The following is a 13,281-nucleotide window of genomic DNA, read 5'->3' on the forward strand; positions in this document are numbered from 1 at the left end:
TTATTAGTCTTTATTCTGTAAAATTTCATACTTTAGGGCTAGCATATGATATAAAGTTATTTTCATCCTAGAAATTAAGCTCAATTAAGCTCCTAGAAGAAAAGTTACATACTGTAAAGTGTTAACTCTATTGTTAGGAGACGACTAAGCTTACCAGTACTGACTAAGCTTACCAGTACTGCGTTACTTTGAGGTAACAAGTCTCTCTGCTTACAAAACAGAATGGCACGATGTGTTCTTTTTGCAATGTGGCACGCTGTTGTGTGCTGTACTGCAGCAGCAATGTGTGCAGCTGAAGACAGGATTTGTCCCTTCTGGATCCCTGCAGAAACGAGCAGGTATTTTTAGGCACAATCCAGCATTATGTATTTTATCAACTCTATTAATTAGAAAAATACCTTCCTCTTTTTCCTTTTGTGTTATTATCCTATCAGTAACATGCTGAAGTCCAGTAAAAGAAAAATCACAATTTTTAGCTCGTTGCATGGGAGGTTTGATATCAAAATGCAGTTTATTTCCTTGTTTGGCCAAATGTTCTATAGCCTTCCCACCACTCATGGTGGAGCACTCTGGATGTTTTATCAAAGACAATCTTCTTGCTACCTATCAAAAACAAAAGTTTTTGTAATGAGTCATAAAATTGCAATTCTGAAACCAAGGTGCAAAGGAAATTAAATTTACTAAAAAACAAAAAACAAAACAAAAAAAACAGAACAAATCTGGATGAGTAATAAGACATGGGATGCTTTTAAAATTTGGACTACAGCTGGTAGTAAGGACAGATTCTCTCTCGCTCCTTCTGACAGCCTGATCAATAGTGGCCAATCACTGCTTCCCTATCACTTCTGCTCTTCTATCGGGAATGAAAAGTTTGAAGTTCACAACGACTGCTTAATGATAAACTTCAAAAATTAGAACCTGTCAATTTCTTCTAATTATTTCAGCTGTTGGCAGTAGGATTTCTGCATATAGCAGTAGCCTCAAGGATTCATAAACAAAGGAAAAAGAAACCTGCTTGTTAGTGTGGTCAGCAATTGTGATGTTTAATCATAAAACTTTGTGCAGCTTTACAGTCTTTACATTATCTTTATATACCCTCTTATTTCACATTTTTATAGTGCTTTACATGGCAATTTCTTTCATATATTTTTGATTAAAAACATAACTGCAAACATCTGAGCCTTTATGTACTGATGAAAACCTCTTACCATTTTATTCATAATGGGTAAGAAATCTCTTATAAAACTATGTACTACTTTTTCTGTTTTTCTTACTGTGCATAAATTTTTCAGTCTAATATATTAATCAGAAATATTTGGATAAACGGTAGCAGTATATCTATTACTATTTAATTGAAAAAGGTACCTTAACAGAAAAGAATGGAGAAATTAATTCTTAAATAATTACCTTGTCAAGCATGTCACCTGGTGCTATGTCCAAAGACTTTCCCAGAAGCAGAAAATCTGAAACTCCTCTAACTAATGCCAATAGACAATGGCCTCCAGAAATCAAAAGAACTAAAAAGGGAAATTCTACTTTATTTAACAACCTAATAGTAAGTGCATGAGCCTCCATATGATGAATGGGAATGAAGGGTATTTTTAACTGGTCTACTAGTCGTAAGCTAAATGATAAACCTACTCCCAAGCTTAACGCAAGTCCTGGTTTTACAGTAGTTGCAATTGCTGAGAGTTCACTTGGAGAGATTTTACTGGTAGACAGAGCTTCTTTCACTATTCGTTGGATATTTTCTCTGTGAAGCTGCTGAGCTACTGGAGGAACAATCCCACCTGTTCTGGAAGAAATAAAAAAACTTTATAATTAAAACCTTTTATAAACTTTTTATAATTAAAGCTTTTTATAATTTTAGGATTGTGAAAATAGAGTAAGAAAAGTTTTATATCAGGGCTGAAGGCATGTTTTCAAATTAATTATATAGGTAAAAATGTTAGTCAAGTATATTCAAATATGTATGCCTTATAATGTAGCTCACTATTAAGAACTTAGTATGCAGTGATTAATAATGTCTGACGTTTCAAAATTATACACAACAAATTCCTATGGATTTGTTGATGAATTAAATCACCAAAATAATCTTAAGAAGCATTCTATAGAGGATGTCTTGAACAAGGACAGGATAAAATTGGATTTTAGAAAAATTAATCTGTCTGGAGACAGGGAGATTTTTTAAAGAAGTTATTGTAAGAGTATTCGTTTACATCATAAACTGCGTGACCATGGGATGTGAAAGAAAGGGACAGAGAGCCCTGAAAACTGTTATAATGGACTGGCTGTATGAGGGAGGGGGACCAAGGCATCCAAGACCATTCAGTATTGAGCTGGAATGACTGGGAGAAAAGAAATACTAACAGAGACAAACATAAAGTCAGTTTTGTGAAGAAGATGAGTTTATTTTTAAACACACTGCACTTGAGGTCACAGCAGGACAGCAGACAGCTTACAATCCTGAAATACAGTTTGGGTTACTGCTTAGGTTGATCATTTTGATTTGGGGTCCATGTAGGATAAGCAGTGAATGACCGCTCCAAATGTTGAGAGTGAAGAAGTAGGAGGCAAAGTTGCTAGCAAAAAATTTGCCAGCATGTGACTGACTTACAATCAGAGAAGCAGAGCAATAAAATATAGTCTGTAAGATGCACCTCTAATCTCAAAAAAATCTTCAAATATTTGATGCTGCAAGTTTTATACACAGAAATGAAAACCCTCAGTAGGAGCATTCAACTAGAACTTATTTAATAGTTATGTATTGTATCAGCCAAAGAGGGAAACCATAAAACAATCTTATTCAACACATTCATATAGTAATACTATTTTCTTTAGTTCTTTAAAAGAACTACGTAAGTTTTCTCTTCTATTGTTCAACTCTGCTAATGGCATTAAACTTTCTAATCACTTGGATTTCCAGCTTCATCTTCATCTCCTTTATCTCACTTTCCACAAATAAATGTATCACCATTCCCACTGCTGCCATCAAATTCAGAAGGCTCTCATCATCTCAAGTCTATTCAAAGCCTTCTAACCGCAATTCCCTAGATAGATTTTCTGATCCCTGGAGTCCATTCTACATTGTGTTGCCAGAAAGTAAAGCACAACGTAAAGCTGACCCCATAACTTGCTTACTCAAAAGCACTATCTTGACATTTAAGTCCAAATCCTTTCCTCCCACTAATTCTTCCTTCTCCCCATTTGCCCACCTTCCTTCCTATCTGTACCTCCTGTATGTATTTTATCTTCAAAGGATTATGCTAGCTATGCACCAGAGACAAAAGAGATGAGTAAGACCATGGCTTTATTCTCAGAAGAATTAATTTGTACACAATATGGAGAGTAGGTGATTTGAGAGGCCAAAGCTAAAAAAAGGCAGGGAAACCATCTGGCCTGAAGGTAGAAGCCAAGAGTCCAGAGAAGGGGTTGAACTGATAAGGGCTTGAACTGGGGCAGCCCGGGTGCCTTAGCACTTTAGCGCCCCACCTTCAGCCCAGGGCCTGATCCTGGAGGCCCGGGATCCAGTCCCACGTCGGGCTCCCTGCATGGAACCTGTTTCTCCGTCTGCCTGTGTCTCTGCCTCTCTCTCTCTGTGTCTCTCATGAATAAATAAATAAAATCTTTAATAAATAAATAAGGGGAAAAGGAGAGGAATGTTTGAAGAAATATTTGGGAGGTTACTCTGACTAGATGACTGATTTGACATAGAGTATTGAGAAGGAAGTTAAAAGACTGTCCTTCAGGTTTCTGGCTTGGAAGAAAGCCCCACCCCACCCCCCACCCCGTCCTCCATTAATGCATTTCATGCTGTTTTACAAAGACGTGTTCACCAATCTGCCTTCTTCACACATTTATATCAGTAAAGAAGTACTACTGTTACCAATAATAGTTTTCTAGCTCTTGCTACTTGTCAAGAACTGCACTACACATCTTGGAAGAATTCACATTTAATCCTCACAATATTGTACATTAGTTGTCATTACTATCCCAGTTTCATATATAAGGAAACCGAGGCGCAGAAAACTGTACAAGGTCTCATGTTGACCCAGAATGTGGACCTACACTCTAAGCCACTTTACAGGGTAAGCTGCTCAGAGACAAGGATCATACATCTTAGACATATTTGTACCTCGGTGCTTCAACTGCTGCTTGGCAACTGAAGGTATTCAGTAAATGCTGAGATGAGCTGTGTAGATGGTACCATACAGTTTACTTGCCTGTGTACTCCTCTCAGGTGACCTAGGCACTAACTAAACTGAATGTCTACCTGTATTTTCTCTCCTCTTTGCCTTTGCTATGATGTCTACTCATGCTACAGTATTTTTTTTTGTCTCATTCACTGAAGGCCTACTTACACCTGCAATGTAGCACATGCTATGCTGGCTATCAGGCACACTGTAGGGATTAATAAAGATACAGCCCATCACCATGGAGTTTGGAGTCTATTGGGGTACAGACTGTACATAAGTAAACAAATGTAAAAATCATCAAAAAGATGAGATGAAAATAAGCAGGGTGTGGTGATACAGAACAAACATGGTGGGAATGTCGAATTTAGATAAAGTGGTCAGGGAGGGCCTTTCTACACAGTTAACATTTTTATGTTCAAAGGTACAGGACACTCAGAAACCCGGAAAGAAAAAAAAAAAAAAAAAAAAGAAACCCGGAAAGAACTGTGGTAGAACAGTTACTGTTCGCACCGCTTGTTATGTGCTTACTTTACGCTGCCTTGTACTGCATGCTCCGCGTTCCCATGTAGCTCTGCCTATCATTGGGCCAAACTCCTGAAGGCAAAGACTCTCCTAGTACTTCACCCTTTCACACGGCATGCAACTGCTAGAGGCCCGCTCTGTCTCTCCACATACACTCCTCCTAACTGCAATATCCTGTATTGTTTCTATTCCGTCTCCACGACCCTATCAGGCAGGTATTATCTTTCCCACTGTACACATGTGAAAACAGAGGACAAGGAACTCGCCTAGCATCAGAGTCACCACCGGGTGCCTAATCCCTAACTCAAATACAGGTCTGTGATCTCAAAATACTGACCTTTTCCACTAGTCACATGTTATAAATTGATGGCTCAAAGACTTATTTGATCTGCACAGCATTTTAACACACTTTGAATCAGCAACGAATCTTAAAATCTAGAGCTATTAGTTATATTCTAGATTTCCATTTTCTCTCGGGAACACTGATGATCACGTGGCACAGGGCGGGCATTTCTGCATGGCCACAACTGGCTGCAGCTGAGCAGTCGCCTCCTCCGGGTATTTTCCACTTCGGGTCCAGCCCACTTATCGGTGTAGCCTGACTAGAGTCCTCTGCAAACAGAGGACTTCACAAACCCTGCACCGGCCTCTGCTTTAACACAATCGTATTTCGTTACTTATTTGAGTGCCAACATGAGTTCTATGTATAAATGTGAATAGGATTTTTTTTTTTTTTTTCCTGTGACTGACACAGTCTAGAGATAGGGTGATGCTCTCCCCTTACTTTAGTTGGGACCATGAAACCTACAGGTGGACAGAAGCAGGAAAAGCACTATTGAAGGGAAATGATGCCTAAATTGTGGAGCTGGGAATGAGCTTCGCTGTTACAGCAGGGGGCTCAGCAAGGGCTGGGACCTCGCTGTGTAGACTTAGAAGACACCCGGGTGGCTCAGTGGTTGACCACCTGCCTTTAGCCCAGGGCATGACCCTGGACACCCAGGATGGAGTCCCACGTCGGGCTCCCTGCATGGAGCCTGCTTCTCCCTCTGACTGTGTCTCTGACTCTCTGTGTCTTTCATGAATAAACAAAATCTTAAAAAAAAAAAAAGAAAAAGAAAAAGCCACATCTAAGGGTTTGAGGTCTTCTACAGCAGCGACTAGAAGCCTTTCCGCAAAAGAACTCTGCTCCTGAAACTGCGCTTACATATGACAAATAGAGAAGAATCATTTCATTTTCCTTTTCCGCCAAAAAAATGGGAACTACCCAGGTAACGTCTACTTACTTTAAGTGGACTTCAGTCTGGGAATGTATGGCTTCTCCCCAAACCTTTCCACTTTCATCCACCACCGCAGCCGCGGTATCATCACAACTGGTCTCAATCCCCAGGATTAGTTTATGAAGAAACAGTTTTCCAGGATCAAAGCCAAAACTTCTTAAAAACTCACACATCCTGCTTCTTGACGGCTTAGGAAGAGCTGCCGCTGCTGCAACGTTAGCATACCGACTCTACAGACGATTCCTGGAAAAGAAACGAAGAAACAAACTGTCCGGAACTGACGCTGACCACCAACGCATCCAATTAAACCCGATACTGAGAACCTGATTTTTCAATACAATAGTTTTGTAGGATTATAAGACTGTACAGAAGTCAGCAAAAACTGTTAAACGTGCACAGTCCCGGCGCCCCCGTCCCGGTGCGAGGCCCTCCGGACGGTCGCCAAGTCTCCTCTCTAACGGCAAAGTGGGCCCATCTGCAGTTCCCACTGCTTCGCGGCGGCCACGCGCCCCGGGACGCGAGCGACGAGCGACAGGCCGGCAGACGACGGCTGCGGGGAGCGTTCCACCAGCCCAGGGCGCGCCGGGCCGCCCCCGAGGGGCGAAGCGCGCAGGCCGACGATCGAGCGCCCAAGGGGCGCCACAGCTCCCGCAGCTTCCGGCCCGGCCCGGAAGTGACGTCACCGGCGTCTCGGCGCGGCCGGGCCCTCAGGGCGCCGCTGCGGGGCTCGGCCCTGAGCTGCCCGGGGCGCGAGCCTGCGCTCAGGCGTCCCCTCAGGCTAGGCCGGAGCGGCCCGGCCGGGTCGCTGCAAGGTCACGCGGCGGAGTCGCCCGACGCCCCCGCACTAGGTTCTAAGCACTTCGCTACGTTACGGGAGAATTTGGGTTTGCCTTCGGCCGGAACTGGGAGCCGCTGTGAGGGAAGGCTGGTGCGGATCGCCCGCCCTTCCGTCTCTGAGGAGCCGTGGCCGAAGCAGCTGACGACCGCAGGGCCGGCGTGGAGGCCGCGGGACCGGAAGCGCCGCGGGACCGGAAGCGCCGCCGCTGGGGTGACGTGTGTCGCCCGCTGGTCTGGGGTTGAGGAGGCGCCGCGGCTGCGCCGTCCGCCCGCAGTGAGTAGACGCCGCCGCCCGTCGTGGCCGCGCCGAGCACGCGCACGCGCTCCGGGCCCCCTTCAGCGCTTGGGTCGGTTGTGGGCCTTTGGGGTTCGCGTTTACTGCCGTGACCTTGCCGCCCCGGGCGTGGACACATTTACCCCAGAGGCGCTCCTCGCCCGCTGGGCCTCGGCCCCGGCGAGCCGACCCAGCCAGGAGGCCCCCGTGTGCTGCCGGACGCCGTCGGGCGCTTGGTGCGGGGAGTCACGGGGCCGCCCGGGGACACGCGCCTGTGCTCGGGACCGCCGAGGTCTTGGGGGTCCCGGGCGGGACACATGACGGGCGGAACCGCGACCTCGGGGGACAGCTGTGCTGTGCCCGCCAGGTGTCTCCCGCCAGGTGCCGACCGCCCCCCCCCCCCGTGCCTCCCCGCCAGGTGCCTCCCCGCCGGGCACCCCCCGCCGTGCCTCCCCGCCAGGTGTCCCCCGCCAGGTGCCTCCCCGCCGGGCACCCCCCCCGTGCCTCCCCGCCAGGTGCCCCCCCCCGCCAGGTGCCCCCCCGCCAGGGCACCCCCCCCCCCGTGCCTTCCCGCCAGGTGCCCCTCCCCGCCAGGTGCCTCCCCGCCGGGCACCCCCCCCCCCCCGTGCCTCCCCGCCAGGTGTCCCCCGCCCGGTGCCGCCCCGCCCGGTGGCTCCCCGCCACCAGGTGCCTGCTGCCCTCATCTCCCGGATGAAGCAGCTGGACCACACAGCTGGATTTGCAGGCCACACAGTTCTTGGAATTTGTTTCCTCAACTTCCACAAGATAAAATAACTCCTATTTTCCCCTAGGACGTGCGGCTGACCCACAGAAGACAAAAAGAGTAAGACCCAAATGTCAAGAAAAAGTAGTTATCCTGGCTGCATGATTAGAGGTTCCTTTCTGTTAACTGCTGAAATCTAGTCTGACCATAAAAACCTCCCTCCTGGGGGATCCCCGGGGCCGAGTCCCGTGTCGGGCTCCCTGCATGGAGCCTGCTTCTTCCTCTGCTTGTGTCTCTGCCTCTCTCTCTCTTTCTCATGAATTAAACAAAACAAAACAAAACAAAACCTCCCACCTGTGGCATTTTCCTAGTTTGAATTTCGCGCGGCAGGTGCGACTCTCCACGCCCTCAGGGATCACGGGCCGCGGGACTCCTGGCGGACTCCATCCGGGCGCTGCTGTGGCCCTAACGCCGCTCACCGGGAACCTGACCTCTAGGACGCAGGAGGGAGGAGCTCCTTCTTCCTCAGGGTGATGGCACGTGAGCAGCAGAAAGAATAGGTGCCTCTACCAGGACCGCGGGGTTGGCTAGCCATGGTTTCCGTGCCCTTTACTGTTGGTGGAGAGGCCTGACTGGGCCTTCACAGACTTACGTCCGCGGTGTGAGTGCCACTCCTGGACGGTCCCCGAGAAATACGGCCTGACTACTGTACCTTCCCCTGGAATCCAGAATCAAAATATGCCCATTTTGTCTGTGCTATTGCCTGATTCTTCATTTTTAAGTTTCAGAGGAAAATTATATGTTGAAGAATCTTTGCAACACTCATTTCCTAATTACATCTTACTGAATTGGATTCTATTTTCATTTATTATTTCATTTATTACATATTGATTGGATTCTTTTTTTTTAAATTTTATTTATTTATTTATGATAGTCACACAGAGAGAGAGAGAGAGGCAGAGACATAGGCAGAGGGAGAAGCAGGCTCCATGCACCAGGAGCCCAACGTGGGATTCGATCCCGGGTCTCCAGGGTCGCGCCCTGGGCCAAAGGCAGGCGCTAAACCGCTGTGCCACCCAGGGATCCCTATTGATTGGATTCTTTACGAACTTCATCAGTTGTTAGAGATAAAAGTTAGGATCCACTCTCTATCTTCAAGGAACTGAGACTAACACTAGGTGATTACAATGCAGCATTATGGAAAGTGTGCGCCCAGAGCGGGAAGTCCCTTGGGGAGGGTGGTGTCCTTGCCACAGAAGTACCCAGAGCCTAGGCTTCACATTGGTTTGTCAGATCTGGAAGTGACTGGACTTGGGTGCTGTCACACACTCAATCTGCTCAGAAACTGCTTTGTGAAGACCATAGACTGATGTGTTAATTTAAAAAAAAAAATGTAATGATGAAGGAGGTAGGTTACTTAAGTTTACTGTCCTCACCTTCTCTGTATTGAGCAAATGACAGTGAAAGCCAGATCCAAATTATAATCAGAATTTGACAAATATGGAATGGAAGCAATAGAAATGAGTTTGGGGCTCTTAATGGTTAATATTTCAGGCCTGATGCATTTCTTTTGAGTCCCCCCTGTCTTACATTCTTCATGGGTTGGATTGTGCTAAAAATAGTCGTTTGTCTTTCTCCTTTTTAAAGAGTTTTTTTTGCTGACAAGTATCTCTTTAGAAATCGTTTCATTAATGGTAATACAATCAGTCACGTCTCATCCTTGGAAGATATTTTGCTTTTTTTTTTTTTTTTACTTGCTGAGCCATTATGCTTATTTAACAAATTTACCTTCAAAGGATTTATTTTACTGTTGTAAAATATATGCAACAAAATTTATCATTTTAACCATTTTTAGGTGTACAGTTCAATAGCATTAAGTATATTCACATTGTTGCGTAAACATCTTTATCATCCATCTACAAACCTTTTTCATTTTCCCCAGTTGAAACGGTACCCATTAAACACTAATTCTCTATTTCCCCTTCCTGCTAGCGCCTGAAAACCACCCTTAGGTCTCTGACTACTCTAGATACCTCATATAAGTGGGATAATACAATTATTTGTCCTTTTGTGACTGGGTTATTTCACATAGCATTAACGTCAAGGTTCATCCAGTGTGGTAGCATGTGTCAGAATTTCTTTTCAAGTGGAATAATAGTCTATTGTTTGTATATATGTTGTTTATCCATTCATCTGTCAATGGACACTTGAGTTGTTTCCACCTTCTAACTATTATGAGTAATGCTCCTATAAACATAGGTCGCACAAATACCTTTCCAAATCCCTGCTTTCACTTCTTTTGGGTATATACCCAGAATTGGAATAGCTGGATCATATGGTAATTGTTTAATTTTTTGAGAAATTGCCTTACCCAGATGATCTTATTTTTCAAGTGCGTGGGGTCTATGTGTATTTTTGGCAGGGGAAGGAGGGGGTGAATCTTTTTGTTGCTCCCATATACTCCCTATGACTGTTAAGTACCATGATAGAAACATATGACTTGATAATCCATAGGAGGAACAAAGGTTTCAAAACAGAATCACTGCTTCAGGTTTTCTGTAGTAGGTGATATATTGGTATTTTCTCAGCAATGCTAGTTATATCATCTGGCCTTTCTGTTCCCATTTAAAAAATTATAACATGAATAATGAATACTTATCTTGTTGATAATACACTCAACAGTTTTTTTTTTTTTTTTTTTTTTTGCAAAATCTGGACAGTTTTCAAAAAATGTCAAAAGAAATTTATAACATTTGGAAAGCCAGAAATTTTACATACTATAAAACTCCTGTCATAGTTTATATTTTAAAAAGAGTTCATGAGAGACACAGAGAGAGAGGCAGAGACACAGGCAGAGGGAGAAGCAGACTCCATGCAGGGAACCTGACTTTGGACTCGATCCCGGGTCTCCAGGATCACGCCCCTGGCTGAAGGCAGCGCTAACCCGCTGAGCCACCTGGGCTGCCCCTGATACAGTTTTTTTTTACTATAGTTCTTATAATTGAGAATTTATTTTTATCGATATAATTATTTCAGTTAAAGTGAACAATCATAGTGATAAACTTGGCCTATCTGCTAAACTTAGAATTACATAGAACTTTAGTACTACAGGTTAAGTCATTTCCGTATCATTAGTTATCAAAGGCTTGAATGAGTCAAAAAATGTAATAAATTAACAATGCTGAACATAGAATCCAAATGTATTTCTCCTAAACTGTTTTGATTATGAAAAGATTTCAGATTATGAAAGTGTCAAGAATACTATCAAATTCTGTGAACCCAACACTTAAGAGAAATGTGGCCCTATACAGTTGAAGCCTTCTATGTACTGCATACCTAAGACGTTCAGTATTCTAAATGAGTTTACAATTCTCATGTGTTCATTTGAAGCAAAATGAAAAATTTTAAACCCCATATAAAACTACCTGTTCAATCATTTTTTTTAAATAAAGATTTTATTTATTTATTCATGATAGGCATAGAGAGAGAGAGGCAGAGACACAGGCAGAGGAAGAAGCAGGCTCCAAGCCGGGAGCCCGACGCGGGACTCAATCCCAGATCCCAGGACCACACCCTGGACCAAAGGCAGGTGCCAAACTGCTGAGCCACCCAGGGATCCCCCCCGTTGAATCATTTTTAACTGGAACTGAAATTAGGGAGTAAATTCAAAACCTGAGGCATTTCAGAACTGTTCTTTTTGACATTAGACAAAATGAAGGAGAGTTTATCTTTGCTATTCTCTTATCCGCCTTCCTTCCCTGCCCATTACTACTACAAATTTCCTTTTAGATTATTTTTAGACCTGTCTTTCCAATACTGAGCCTGTTTACATTTCCTACCTCAACACGTAATATCCATAGTAATTGTTTTGAAAATTACTCTGTATATCTGTCCTGTTGGAAGCATTACAAAACTACGTTGGTATACACTGGGTTGCTGCATTTGTCTTTTTCAAGATTAGCATGAGAGCATTTTGGGGTCATATTTACTGGTGACGTATTAATAAAAGATGTAATATAGGAGAAATACATTGCATGACAATAAGTTTCAACTTGAGCTAGATGAGATGTATCAATAGGCTAAAATCTAACAAGATGAGGTTCCACAGGAAAAAGAAATCTTAAACTTGGTTTAATAAATCCATTAAGTATATAGAGGGAAAGCCATCATTTAATGGCACTACATGTTGAAGAGTTGAGGTTTTAGTGATTGCAAGGTGAATCAGTGATAGGTAGCTGCCAGAATAGCTAAGATATTAGGCTATATTAAAAAAAAAAAAAAAAGAAGGATCCAGAACAAGGGAAGTGGTACCATTGTAGTGACATCACCTCTTATAGTCAGCTCTAGTGCTGTATAACAATAAACTGCAACTCAGAGTGGAATTAGTAGGAGAGATTTGAAACCATAGCGTATGGAAAATGGTGAAGACTCTGGTAATGGTTATTCAGTGCTATTGATAACAGTTTAAAAGTTGAACAGTTGAAGAGTTATATAGAACGAGGATTAGATTTTGGTTCAATGTAAAACAAGTTATAAATTCCATTACAAGAATGCAGCCTTATAAGTCTTCCTTTATTAGCACTAACACAGAACTGAATGGAGGTGTGATGGTTAATAAAAATTCAAGGTAAGGTAAGGAGTTGAAATTACATAGCCTCTAAGGTCTTTTCCAACTGTTAGCATCATATAACTCCATAAGGCTAATTCATACAGGTATTAGTTAAGGACATCTTGTTATGCCCCTTATGATCTTTATAGTTCAGTAGACCATAGTGCCATAAACCTAAAAAATATAGTTCTATGTTTAAGAAAAAAAGGGGAGGCAGATCAAAAAGATACAGAAACCAATTTGGAAATTGCCACTGGGAACTTTGACTTCCAATGGCCAAATCTGGAGAACCACTTGGAAAGACTAATGACGACAATAATGAATTGTAAGCCAAAGAATAAGGTATGTGTAAGTCCAAAATAATACAAATGATTGAATATAAGGAAAAGGAAAAATCTTCCTTACAGAATTCCAATAAATGTAGGAATAGGGAAGAAAACCACCATGGAACTCCATAATGGTTGCAGGGAAAATTCACCAATGAATGCTAAAATTAGTGGCACTCCTGAGCTCCTGTACATTTAGAAACTGCCATTGTTTCCTGACTTGAAAATAGGAGCCATTATAGCATAGCAATTAGTTTTGTTCGAAGTAATAGTCATTATAGATTTTATTTTTAAAAAAGTTTTTTTTTACATTAAACTGTACAAACTTGTGAAAATTGGGAAGTTCACCTAGGTGTTAAGAACAAAAAAGCATATCCCAAATTTGATCACTTCCCAACCACTCCATCAGCTATTCCCCTAGTCTTAGCTACCTCTTGCCTATAGTAGTTTCCCAATTATTCTTCCTCCTTCCTATTCCTTTACACTTTATTCTCAACATTAGCCAGTAACCTTAAA

At 43.1% G+C, this 13,281-nt stretch overlaps 2 protein-coding genes across 9 annotated transcripts in view; one reads left to right on the top strand and one right to left on the bottom strand.

Moving 5' to 3' along the window:
• The window catches only part of OSGEPL1 (O-sialoglycoprotein endopeptidase like 1), a 30,846-nt gene extending 20,429 nt beyond the window's left edge, over positions 1 to 10,417 (bottom strand). For 2 of the 6 annotated variants that reach the window (XR_003134632.3, XM_035710805.2), the window contains exons 1-4: positions 6,002 to 6,689; positions 1,408 to 1,795; positions 399 to 603; positions 174 to 322 (exon numbers count right to left, since the gene is read on the bottom strand). Coding sequence is in view for 5 of the 6 variants with exons in the window: in XM_035710805.2 (XP_035566698.2) it covers positions 174 to 322; positions 399 to 603; positions 1,408 to 1,795; positions 6,002 to 6,168 (909 nt within the window). In the remaining variant the exon portion in view is untranslated. Of the gene's footprint in view, positions 1 to 173; positions 323 to 398; positions 604 to 1,407; positions 1,796 to 6,001; positions 6,690 to 6,885; positions 7,022 to 8,184 lie in introns of those variants that run through there. The other 4 variants (XM_049106528.1, XM_049106529.1, XM_049106527.1 and 1 more) reach the window with 4 other exon arrangements.
• Positions 6,966 to 13,281, top strand: part of PMS1 (PMS1 homolog 1, mismatch repair system component) — a 206,473-nt gene continuing 200,157 nt past the window's right edge. For 2 of the 3 annotated variants that reach the window (XM_049106509.1, XM_049106520.1), the window contains exon 1: positions 6,966 to 7,106. The gene's annotated coding sequence lies outside the window, so the exon portion shown is untranslated. The remainder of the gene's footprint in view (positions 7,107 to 13,281) is intronic. The other variant, XM_049106510.1, reaches the window with a different exon arrangement.

This window comes from Canis lupus, chromosome 37, assembly GCF_003254725.2.
Source record: "Canis lupus dingo isolate Sandy chromosome 37, ASM325472v2, whole genome shotgun sequence".
NCBI classification, from domain to species: Eukaryota; Metazoa; Chordata; class Mammalia; order Carnivora; family Canidae; genus Canis; species Canis lupus.